The sequence below is a fragment of the Polyodon spathula genome, chromosome 2, assembly GCF_017654505.1.
Source record: "Polyodon spathula isolate WHYD16114869_AA chromosome 2, ASM1765450v1, whole genome shotgun sequence".
NCBI classification, from domain to species: Eukaryota; Metazoa; Chordata; class Actinopteri; order Acipenseriformes; family Polyodontidae; genus Polyodon; species Polyodon spathula.
Window position 1 is genome coordinate 101,291,116 of NC_054535.1, and position 12,980 is coordinate 101,304,095.

Sequence of the window (12,980 nt, forward strand, 5' to 3'; positions counted from 1 at the left end):
CATGTACGAATTGAAGCAAAGCTCTCAGATTTATAAGCAATTGAGACAGAAAGCTCTGAATACACCATCTCCAGATAGTAAAGCTGTCAATAATTCAAATGTCCTAACCAAGTCTCATCACAAATAGCTAAGCAATCTCCAGATCAGCGTTTCCAAACCCTATATTTTCAGTCATTTGAAAACTGTGTAAATTTACACTTCCACAACCAGATTCTCGTACTCTCAATAACCCGTGCTTACATTTTTTTTTGTCATCGACAGAACAGTTTGGATCTTTCCAGGACACAATTTTAATGCCGGTTCCGTCGTACATTTGACTGGTCATCAAACAAAACAAAAAGCTGGAGACTGAGCTATACTTATTTAGTTTTTTAATCTGCAGATATTTAAATAGGTCAGTTCACCACCAGTTCAGCCCGAGGCGGAATACATTTAGCTCCAAAGCTCTGAAATTTTGCTTAACAACCTCAGATCAACTTCTTACCTCAGAGTAATACAAAGCAAATATAAACCATCAACACAAAGGAAACTGTGTTCCCAAATGCCAATCCAGGACAGGCTAAGCTCTGCAACAAATCGTACACGGAAACTAAACCGTACAGCTACGGACAAAGGTTCTGTATCACCTAGAAATTTCACAGTAGAAATTTAAATATACAGCAGTAAATATATTGCACATCCCCTAGTCAGTAGGACTTATATAAGCATTTGTAATAACCCCTCCTCTTTATCCATCACAGGGGACATTCACCCCTTGCACAGGATATTAAAGTATCAGCTACTTGATTGACTGCTTTGAATTACACTCTCTTTTAGAGTACACTGTCTTGTCAAACATTAACGCCCCTGTGGTCATGACTAGTAATTTGCGCCAGCTCCTGCAGACAGAACAGCTTGTACATGCCTGGGTATGAAGTCTGCTACATTAAATAATGCATCAGATACCATTTATCTTCATAATCCTCAAAACAGAACACTTGGGTTTTTTTTTTTTTTACCCAACACCTCAAATGCTTCTTTACAGGACAGAGATGCCATCTTGTGGATCAGAAGCTTTAGCTGGTGCTGCTTTTAGCTAGGCATCACAAGGAAGCACAGGCACTTTTCATTTGCGAGTGATCAAGCTTGCCTTTGCAAGAAGGTTTCTCATTGCTCATTCTATTTTTAAGGAGACACTAGGTTCAGCATTTTCTTTTTTAGTGTGATAAAGATGACACCTTGTTAACTGCAGCAATACGTCAATAAACACTTTATTAAAAACTCATTCGTTCAATTTGGGGCCACTACGCAAATATGCTTAATGGTGTTTTTTTTTTTTTTCTTAATTTCAATAAGTCTAGTCCAAGGTCATGGACATAACATATATATATATATATATATATATATATATATATATACACACACATACATATATATATATATATATATATATATATATATATATATATATATATATATATATATATATATATATATATATACACACATACACACACACACACACACACACACACACACACACTATGCAACTATTCAGAAACAGAAAGGAAAACACGGATCTCAGACATTGCAAGGGTAAATAGGGTGGGTGTCTGTGCAACTAGCTTGCCCCTCAACACAGATTCAACATGGCTAATTGAACCATGAACAATTTCCAAGTTTAAAAGTACAACAATCACAGCCAATTTACGTCTTATCAGTTCAGCTGCTGTCAGCACTTTGCTGTTCACAGAAGTCAATTCCAACTGGAAGTGGGCTAACCCCCAGATAATAACTCAAACCAGCGCCAACAATGAAACACAACATGGGGAAACAATGATGCAATTCAATCCATTTAGCAATACAAAAACAGAAAGCCTTACTTCAGCCTACTGCTGTATTCACATCTGAAACAATCTACTCCAAAGCAATGCCTTTCTGTCCCCCTCTGCCCCCATTTGATGCATTGAGCCTCCATTCAGCAAATCACTCACACACAAAGTGTCAAGTGTTGTCTAACACAAAGAGAACTTACTGCAGAAACTCTGCCCAATGCACACCATTACTGTTTGAAATAGACTAAATCTGTAATATATCCATTGTTAGAACCTGTTTAAAACCCCTTCAGTAGTCATCAACTGTAGCCTTTTGTTACGATACATTTGCAGTAATATTTGATTAAATTTTTTATCTTATGCATTTATGATTTTTCCTTAAAATCACTAGTCTAATGCCTTCAAAGTTAATCAAATGGGAATTTCTACCAACTCCACACAAGTTCTCCCCATGTGGGGCACAAGTTGCACAGCTCTTCTCTTGCATGCACACACTACCTACCCTGAGACCCTTTTCTCCATCACAGGGGGTTGACGCATCCAGCCACAAATGGAAACACCTACCCAAAGTGTAGTCCAGGTGACCTGGAAACCCTCCACATAGAGACTTCAAAAAGCAAATTGCACACTAATGCTGCTGAATACAATATATTTAGTATTTATGTGTCTATACTAGAGCACTAAATCACATTCCATGTGCAACACACACACATACACTATAAGAGGCTCTACATGATGCCACAAATCCAAATAGAAAACAGCTTAAAAAAGACTGTTAAGAGTTACTGCCTGAGTTACTGAAAGTTCTTAAAAGAAACCTTTAAAAAGCACCTGAAGCAACTGCCTAAAGAGCATGAAAAGCCATTGTTCAATGCCACAATGAGTCACTGTGCTTGGCTATTAGTGGATTTTATTTTTATATATATATATATATATAAAGCTCATAAGCTCAAAGAGCCAGCTGCCAATGAAGACGTTGCACACTATTGTTATCCTTATAACGTGGATCTGCATCGGCCACGTGAAACTCACCCGTTTACAGATTAGAAGGCGACAGTTTGTTTAATTGAAAGCACTTGAGATTATACACACAGCACAACCGAACTGTTGTGATTTAAGTTTAACCGTCTTTCAACTGAAATGTGTCGGTTCAGTGCGATCTTAAAGGAAAATTATTCGGAACTGCTATATTCGTCCCATCCCTAATTTTGTGTGTGCGTGCGCAGGTGCGCGGGTGCGCACACATATATATACACACACACACAGAGAGAGACAGAGACAGCTAGCTCTCCGATTTAAGAAAAAATATATATATATATATATATATATACACACACACACACACACAGAGCGAGAGACAGAGACAGCTAGCTCTCTGATTTAAGAAAAAATATATTATATATATATATATATATACACACACACACACACACACACACCACACACAGACACACACAGCAGCTCGAGGCTAGCTCTCCGATTTAAGAAAAAATATATTATATATATATATATATATATGTGTGTGGTGTGGTGTGTCGAGAGACAGAGACAGTAGCTCTCTGATTTAAGACTAAATTCTTTATTATATAATATTTATATATATATATACACACACACACACACACACACACAGCAAGAGACACTGCAGAGACAGCTAGCTCTCTGATTTAAGAAAAAATATATTATATATATATATGTATGTGTGTGTGTGTCACGAGCGAGAGACAGAGACAGAGAGCTCTCTGATTTTTAAGAAAAAAAACGTATATATTATATATATACACACACACACACACAGCGAGAGACAGAGACAGCTAGCTCTCTGATTTAAGAAAAAATATATATATATATATATATATATATATATATATATATATATATATACACACACACACACACACACACACACACACACACAGAGACAGAGACAGCTAGCTCTATTTGTATATATATATATTAATAGTTCTCTATATATATTATATATATATATATATATATATATATATATATATATATATATGTATTTATATATATACACAGTGGCTCTCAAAAGTATTCACCCCCCTTGGACTTTTCCACATTTTATTGTGTTACAACATGGAATCAAAATAGATTTAATTAGGAGTTTTTGCCACTGATGAACACAAAAAAAGTCCATAATGTCAAAGTGAAAAATAAAATCTACAAATTGTTCTAAATTAATTACAAACACAAAACAGAAAATAATTGATTGCGTAAGTATTCACCCCCTTTGCTATGACACATCTAAATAAGCTCTGGTGCAACCAATTGTCTTTAGAAGTCACATAATTAGTTGAATGGAGTCTCTGCTTCTCTGCGTCAGGGCCTGAAAAGCTTGTGAAGATAGAGGTCAAAATAGATGCAGCAAAGTACAGAGAAATCCTGGAGGAAAACCTGCTGAAGTCTGCAAGAGACCTGGGACTTGGGAGACTTCATCTTCCAGCAAGACAATGACCCCAAACATACAGCCAAAGCCACACTGGAGTGGCTTAAAAATAAAAAGGTCAATGTCCTGGAGTGGCCGAGTCAAAGCCCGGACCTCAATCCAATTCAGAATATGTGGAAAGAGTTGGTAATTACTGTTCACCAAAGGTCCCCATCCAACTTGACAGAGCTTGAGCAATTTTGCAAAGAAGAAAACGGACAAAAAGTGCAGTGTCCAGATGTGCAAAGCTGGTAGACACTTATCTAAATAGACTCATGGCTGTAATCGCTGCCAAAGGTGCCTCTACCAAATATTGACTCAAGGGGGTGCATACTCATGCAATCAATTATTTTCTGTTTTGTATTTGTAATTTGTAATTTTATTTTAAAATTGTAGATTTTATGTTTCACTTTGACATTATGGACTTTGTGTTCATCAGTGGCAAAAACTCCTAATTAAATCCATTTTGGTTCCATGTTGTAACACAATAAAATGTCCGAGGGGGGTGAATACTTTTGAGAGCCACTGTAAGAGCTCTGTGTGATTTGAGAACTAGATATAAAAATAGCTGTGTGCGATGTGAGAAATATATATGAGCTCTGTGCGATGTGAGAAATATATATATATATATATATATATATATATATATATATATATATATATATATATATGAGAGCTCTGTGTGATTTGAGAAATAGATATAAAAATAGCTGTGTGTGATTTGAGAAATCTATATAAGAGCTCTGTATGATGTGCTATTTGACATCCTTTGTTTTGTACTTAATTCACTTGGATAAAGCAAGGCCTACACAACGTATTCTTTACTCCTGGGATACTTTTCTACTTTAACGTGTTATATATTGTAACGTCTTGTTGTAAAATAAAGGTACACACAGGGGCAAAAACCCCCCTGCCACAATGCTGTCTCTGGGAGCTAAACCGGTAATGCCTCCAGACTGTGCACAAGCAAAGACCCTACGAATGCATGTTTATAAACTGGAAATTATCTTTACTTAAATAAATATATATGAAAATACAACAAAACCACAACCTCGAAAATAAAAAATAAAAAAACTCAAAACCTGAATATGGTTGAACTGACACTATGAATACACAGATAAACCAATTGTTCTACACAAATTCAATTTAAAAACACCTACCAACAACCCATTCTTTAAACATAACTCCACAGTATTAAAGTTCCTACATAACTGGAGGTCTTACTCAAAATGTATATTTTCACAAGACCTCTGATTCAACTGTACATGGAAATAACTTAATACAGTAGCAGGGATATAGAGGCAACATGTGCACTAGTTAAGTTTTTTTTTTTTTTGGGGGGGGGGGGGGGGGGTAAATATACAGGTATAGCTAATAGTGAGATAAGAGTATTTTTTTTAATCTCTGCCATTGAGAGAACTTACTTCACAGGTACTGTAATCCTCAGAGTCTAAAAGCACACACAGCTTGGGAAGGAGTTCTGGCCAATTCTGTAGCTCTCCCTTTGAGGCAATAGTTGTAATCAAAATACCTAAAAGACAAAACAGTGTTTACATACTGCAGAATACGTCATTTGAATGACTATTTAACTGCATACTAGTCTTGATGACATAGTGCTTATCACACATACCCACAGACACAGGGGTATAGTGGAGGCAGGCAGACATATCTCTTCATAGTTTTGCACACCCAGAATTTCAAATATTTACCAAGGAAGAGATGTGCAGTTCTAGGAAAGTGGATAAGCTTTCATTTCAGCAGTCACAATGCAAGACCCTTATTGAAGAGTTTACACTGAGCAGAGAAGAAAAACGCTATAAGGGTGGGCAGAAATGTGTGACCCAATTGTTTGCAGTCTGCATCACACCCAACAATCACAATCTGATGCAACTATGATACAAAGTGAAACTATAACAACATGTTTAACCAAACTGTGTCCCCTTTGTCAATACAAGGAATTAGAAATGTAAAATAGCATGCCTGCAACCTATTTCATACAGATCATTTTTTTATTTAATATGTAACATGTGTATTTAACTTATATATTTTCTCGTTACTGCAGGATTCCACATGGCAACTGAACCTAAAGAGCGTGCATGGTTCCATTCATTACAATGGCCGGGGAGGCACTACTTGCAATGACACGTGTACTTGAGATGCCCAGATTCCAAATAGGTTGAGATGACATAAGAAACTCACCCACTGTGGCTCTGATCAACGGCGATGTGTCTCCAATGTTTTTTAGACACTCGTTTTTTATGAAGTCCGACACCCCATTTGGAAAGTTGTGAAAATGTGTCTTCACATTGTTTTTCAGAATCAGACCGCTAAGGGATCTGGTGGGTTCATCTGCAAAGGAAACAACAATAAAGGTTTCAGATCTAAGAAAATCTAGATCAGAAAAAAGCATACTTTATCAAAGACAACAGCACTACAAATAACCCAAATAATGAACACTTGGACAAGCCCTATATTCTTTTAACAAGTATATCTGGCAAAAACATATTCTCCATAATCCAGTATCATAGGAATGTGTATACACAGCATTAGTAATAATGAGTTAAAGCTGAATATAATTACATGGCTAATTTACAACTGAACCCTGAGGCATGGGCTGTAGACAATGTTGTAACTACAGTAGCTTGAAGCGCCAATGTTACAAATCCAGATCCCAATTTACAAAGCTTTTAAAACACACACTTTTTCCCTTAAAAGGACACAAAATATTGGTCTGTGAACATGTAACACTATATTGGCAATCCCAAGGCTAGTTGATGATCAAACTTCTGTGTAAAAGGATAGACCCAGCAACACAAACATCCTCAATATCTGATTAATGGCAACATTTTGAAGCGCCTGTTTCATGGGCTTGTCCCAATCCACAACCTGTATCTCTATCACTTTTAGAATTTAAAAAGTGGTACTCTACCAAGAATCACCCATGTCAAAACAAAACTCATATTCAACACCCTAACCCAGATATTCTGCTACTCCATGTTAGATAGGTTTCATTTCAATACTTCCTTCATGCTCTAAATAAGAAGCCTTCAGGGAGCTTGAGAAAAGGAGGAAGTCAGTCTGTTCTTACAGAATAGTATGTGTTATGTACTGCATGTGCTTCTGTCATTGATACAGTTGAAACAGAGGTACTCGTATTTATTTAGAAGATGAAAATGTAGATGTTCGCTGAAGTGGCTGGCAGTACAATGAGGTATAGACAGTACAGCGATTACAGTACTTTGAGTCATTACATTAACATTTAGGGATGCTTTCATGCTGTAACTGCAACACCAAAGTAATAATTTTCATGAAAAAAAAATGGATTATGACCTACACCCACAAACCTACATGTAAAAGACAGTGTGACAAACAGAGGGTCAGGTTCCCATAGTATGTATCCCTGAATTATGATACTCTCAACTTGTCATAATCCATTTTTATCAAAAGTGGTAAAGAGTTATCTACTAAAAATGTAAGACCAACATAGAAGAACTTCTTTACCAGACAAACAAAAACAAGATACTTTTTTGTAAACAAAAGCTTTTTGCCAGCAGAGCTGCTTCAAGGTGAATCAGAATTTCATCCACCCTTTTCGGGTCTTTTAAAATGTTGCTATAATCGTGTCATGCTGATTGGCAATGTAATTACGTACGCAAACATTACTCGTCATGCTATTTCTATCATGGGCTACATTTCAGTGTGGAAGCAACTTTCTTCTTAAATATCCTGAAGGACAATACCCCTTATCATTTCATAACAAATACACATTAATGTTAGGAGCTGACACCAATAATGCCTCACTTTAACAATCGCATTATTCCAGCTGACTGACTGTATTTTTACAAGCTTGTCCCAAAAAGATTGTGATGATTGTCCTCAATTTGAGAGAGACTACCTGAAGGTCATTGGCCAACCCATTAACAGCATGACAATTATTGAGAACAAAACTAGGGGAATAGATTTTTAGACTGCAATTGAATTGTTACATTTACTTTACAAAGTTTCAGATATTGAAATAAATGTTAGTTTGCTTCCCAGTATAATTTACTTGGCTACTATATTTTGACTGGTATTGTTGTCTTCAGTCACCACATGCATGAATCCACCACTGCCCCTGGACAGAGTTCCATTACAAGTGCAGCTATGTGTGTCCAGTAGGCCCTGTCATTTGCTCATTATAAAATTATATTAGTAACGTCTTCCAACATTTATGAAAGGCATAACAAAACAATAGAAACAAGATTCCAGCATGCAAGTGTCCTATTTACACAAAGCGGTGAGGTAAGCGTATCTCATTATGAAACTACTACAGTAATACATGAGGAAAGCACTGCCCTGTGACTACATTCACAAAATGGAAAGATATAAAGAAGCAGCCTCTCTTACCTTCGGATTTCAACTTTGTTAAGACAAAGATCAAGTAGTTGTTGAAGTCAGGATAATGATTCAGCTGCTCAAGTTTCTTAAAGTCAGTGGTGTTAAGGAGAACATTGGAAGAACTGAACAGAAAAAAAAACACAAGTGATGTTTCACAGACTGAATCAGACAAAAATTAATAGACTTGAGTGGTGCTTATTACTCTCCAGTAAGGTGCCTGTGTGTACTATTCACCATGCAGTGCTGTGCAGTGAATGTCATGTGACTATATGCAATCTAGGTGGGAAACTTAAAATATTACACACTAAACAAGAAAATGGATGTCTCTAAAAAGGCTAAAAATGTGTCTGCAATAGATCAATTACACAGTGATGGAGGTAAGCTCTTCTGTACATCCTGCAACGATCACTACCAAGAATCAGCTGTCGACAGGCATTTAGATTCAAGTATTCACCGAAAGAGAAGAAATCCTGAGCAGTATTACTGCTTTACTTGCAAAGAAACAAAAAAAAGTGACTTCCACATTCCAAAAATCCATTGAAAACCGTGACGCACGGAACACATTACATTTGGACCGGACAGAGGCGTTTGTTTGCGCAAATATCCCTCCTGAAAAACTGGACAACCAAATGTTATGTAAATTCTTCAGTCTGAGTGTAGCAAATGGTGGACTGACTCCATCAGCCCAGCTGAGACATGAATACTGACCTAAAGATGCAGAGTATCATAAGCAGGAGATTATGGAATTGGTAAAACAGTCTGGTTGCTTGTCAGTGATCACTGACGATCACTATGTTTTACACATTGTATTTGTTTTTCCAAGACCTAAATGGTGATGATGCACCTGACGTACTAGAACTGAAAGCTGTCTTTGCAGATACATTTTACCTACAGACTGTTAATTACATCACCGTTTCACAAGCTAACTGTAAAGTGTTTGAATAACTTTGACGTTGATTTTGATGGTGTCAATGCATGTATGTCTATATTTGATGTTTAAAAAAATAATAATTTGTATGTATAATTAATAAAATAGTTCCGTGCACATTCCGCGAAATACTACACTTTACCCATGACACTGCCGTGAATTTTAAAGAAAATGTCAGATTTTCACAGGGCCTTACACAAGTTGGCAAGTTAGATGTTTTGTGCAATGAACGATTTATCTCCAGGTCTTCGCACTCGCTTTTGTAAGTTTGCAAGTTCTATAGTAAGCATAGTAAATTCAATAATAATGAACATGCCAATCATACAGAGTAAAATTCTTGTGTTAGGTACAAGACAATGCGTTCACAATGTAGGCCGAGGTGAACAAGTCCCTGCATACATCGCCACACTACAGGCGAATGTAACTGGTTATCATTGACATAGTGTATGCCAACAACGGCATCAAGAAAAATAAATACAGTCAAACTAAATAGCCTTGATAATGTCTATAGACAGTATTCATATCTACAGCGTCTAACATATTACTATTGCATTGATAGAGCATAAAACCGTCATGCAGGAGTGACTCACAGCATACCGATTGCAGAAACACAGCTATTCTGCCATCACCCAGCTTGTGTTTATTCGTGAAATTCTAAGCAACGCCGGGGAGAGTATACGCATTCCACACAGTCGTACGGGTATGATAATCCACAGAATAAATAAATAAATAATATAATATATATTTTATGATCTTCAATACTGATGTGTTCAAAATATTCTGTTCCACTCGAATAAACAATATATATAAACCTGGTCCATGCAGGGTCCAATCGGTACCGGTAAAGTGTATATAATATATTATATATATATATATATATATATATATATATATATATATATATATATATATACATACATATATATATATTTTTAAAGTAACAATCCATCGCACATGCAGCACAGATCTGTTAAGAGGAGGCTAACCGCCACAAACCATTCAAAACATACGCAGGCAATATTTAGAAAAAGGCATGAAAAAAATATACAAAAAAATAACTTTAACTATGGTTTAAAAAAAAAACCAGCACACCCTGTTCAATTATTATTGGTGTCGAGCAACCCGCCGAGCAGAGCAGTATGGTTACTCTGCACCCCGGTTATATTACAAAACCTCAAATGATATACTCTGTACAACACGAGATTAAACCCCACACATCTCTTCCGATCGTCCCTGCTCTCATATTATTATCATTATTAAAAAGGATGCTTGCTGGACGGTTCGTTGTGTGGAGGTATCCGGAGACTGGGACTCTTTCAGAAGCTGTAGAATTTGCTGAAGTCCTTGCTCGTCTGGTTTCCACTCGTACTCCATCTTGGTTTGCTGCAATGAGATCAGACACAATACAATTCGGCATGAAAAAAAAACAACAGATGACCTTCAATTAACACGGAAATCGGTGCTCCTAGCTCTAAAGTACCCCGCCAGACAGGCAGCCACACACATAGCAGCTATACACACACCTGTGTTTTGTTGTTTAGTGAATGTTATAAGCTAAATTGTACAGGCCTGAAATCGCACCAACACTCAGCTTTGCAATAAGATCCGATCAGACAGTCATGGCGCATTTACAATCCTGCCCTAAAACCTGCACACGATTTCCGCTGGGTCCTAGCGCACATCTAATTTCTAAACATGGGCAGGTTATTGCGAAATATAATACTGCTACGTACTGACCCTTGAATTTAGAAACACCAACCAAGGAGAGAACTTTGATTTCAAAACGTTGAACAAGTTCCTTAATTGTTGTAAATACCCCAGTGTAGTTTGATACTACAGCAGTCTTAAAAAAACAAATACGGGGTGTTACAAAAATTAATAATATTTTTTACAGATCAGCTATAGACTTAATCCAAAATCTGTCAGTCAATCATGAAAACGGCTGCAGCAGAACAAGGAAAAACAACAGACCTGTACCCACTCGCAAGACATGCTGTGTCACTGGCAGAAAACAATGGCTCAGCCTGCGAAAAATATGCAGACAGACTCCGCTTAGTATGATCCACTATGCAGCATGCTGAACTGAAGACAGTATGCTACATCAACAACAACAAACACAAACTCAAATAACAATGCACTGACTAGTATAATACGAATGTCACCTCTGATACAAACGTTTGTAAGCCTACAATACAATGCATTTGTGGTTGTCCTGTAAAGAGGAGGTATACTATATTAATGAAAAATGTAATATTGAAATAGGTTTTTTAATGCACGTTTCTGTAATTGATAAAAAAAGTCTTTGCTAAGCATATATTTTTATAATATAGTACTGCTTTTTCAGTTCAAATAGTTAAAAATAACAAACTACTCAACTGTTGTCTGGGAGCAAGAGGAAACATAATCAGACACATGCAATCTGAACCACTTGTAATTAAAATGGTGGATAAAACCAATCATCACAGCTACATTCCTCATTAAAACGCTGTTGCACTGCTGCTCTAGTTATGCATAATTCAATTTCACAGAACAGCAACTGACATTTTACCAAGATCATTTGAAACTTGAAAGAATATCTGTTGTCTACATATAAGAGAATAAGTAATCTGCCAGGGCAGTAACTGTTTTTGTTAATGGATACATACTGTAACCATGAGAACATGGGTGAAAGTGATGCGCACAAGATCTTTACACCAAAATGCAATTTGCAATTTGCATTGTTTTGTATCAGAGTTTTGCTGCTACTCGTACTTTAAATGCTTAAATGAACCGCAAGAGTTTCTTGCTACTAAGTTATATTACCAGCTTGGTTCTCTTTTCACATGCAAAACAATGAAGCAAATTGCATTTTGATGTAAATACCTTGGCTATCCAGGCACTGAGTGTTTATTTACAATGTAAAGTGTTCAAGTAACTATCTACTGTTCAAACACTGATCAAGTACTGATCAATTCCTATGACCCAACCTAATTAAGATAGGAACTTCACATGCTGTGTATGTACTGTATAATTAACATCTATTAAAAAAACAGAAAACCAGTGACTGAACAAGACTTGAACTCAAAACATGAAACTATGGTGCCTTTGATGAAAGTTTTTAATGAAAAAGAAACTTAAATTATTCTGAATTAAAATTCCACGACCAATCTCGAGGGTGAGAATTGAAGCATGGAAACTGATTCTTAATTCTTTATTCCCTATCAGGATTTTTATTGCCAGGTTTTAATTTAGTTTTGATGCTCCTAATAGCACCAGTTAAATGTTGCATTATGAAAGGGTGCGAACATTATAATGTTCCTAAATATACTTCAATGCATTATAGAGAATAGATATCTGATAATGGTCCATGTCTGGCAGGTAAACAGGTCAATTAAGTATGGCCTCAGGCATGCATAAATGTCCCTCGTCTGAAAGC

General features: G+C 36.5%; 1 protein-coding gene across 2 annotated transcripts in view; it reads right to left on the bottom strand.

Annotated features, from left to right (window-relative positions):
• LOC121305545 (transportin-1-like) overlaps positions 1 to 11,203 on the bottom strand; it is a 34,700-nt gene extending 23,497 nt beyond the window's left edge. The window contains exons 1-5 of one of the 2 annotated variants that reach the window (XM_041237211.1): positions 11,089 to 11,202; positions 10,835 to 10,948; positions 8,647 to 8,722; positions 6,460 to 6,609; positions 5,685 to 5,791 (exon numbers count right to left, since the gene is read on the bottom strand). In XM_041237211.1, coding sequence (XP_041093145.1) covers positions 5,685 to 5,791; positions 6,460 to 6,609; positions 8,647 to 8,722; positions 10,835 to 10,939 — 438 coding nt within the window. In that variant the 5' untranslated portion in view covers positions 10,940 to 10,948; positions 11,089 to 11,202. Of the gene's footprint in view, positions 1 to 5,684; positions 5,792 to 6,459; positions 6,610 to 8,646; positions 8,723 to 10,834; positions 10,949 to 11,088 lie in introns of both variants that reach the window. The other variant, XM_041237214.1, reaches the window with a different exon arrangement.
• Between the last annotated feature and the right edge of the window lie 1,777 nt (positions 11,204 to 12,980).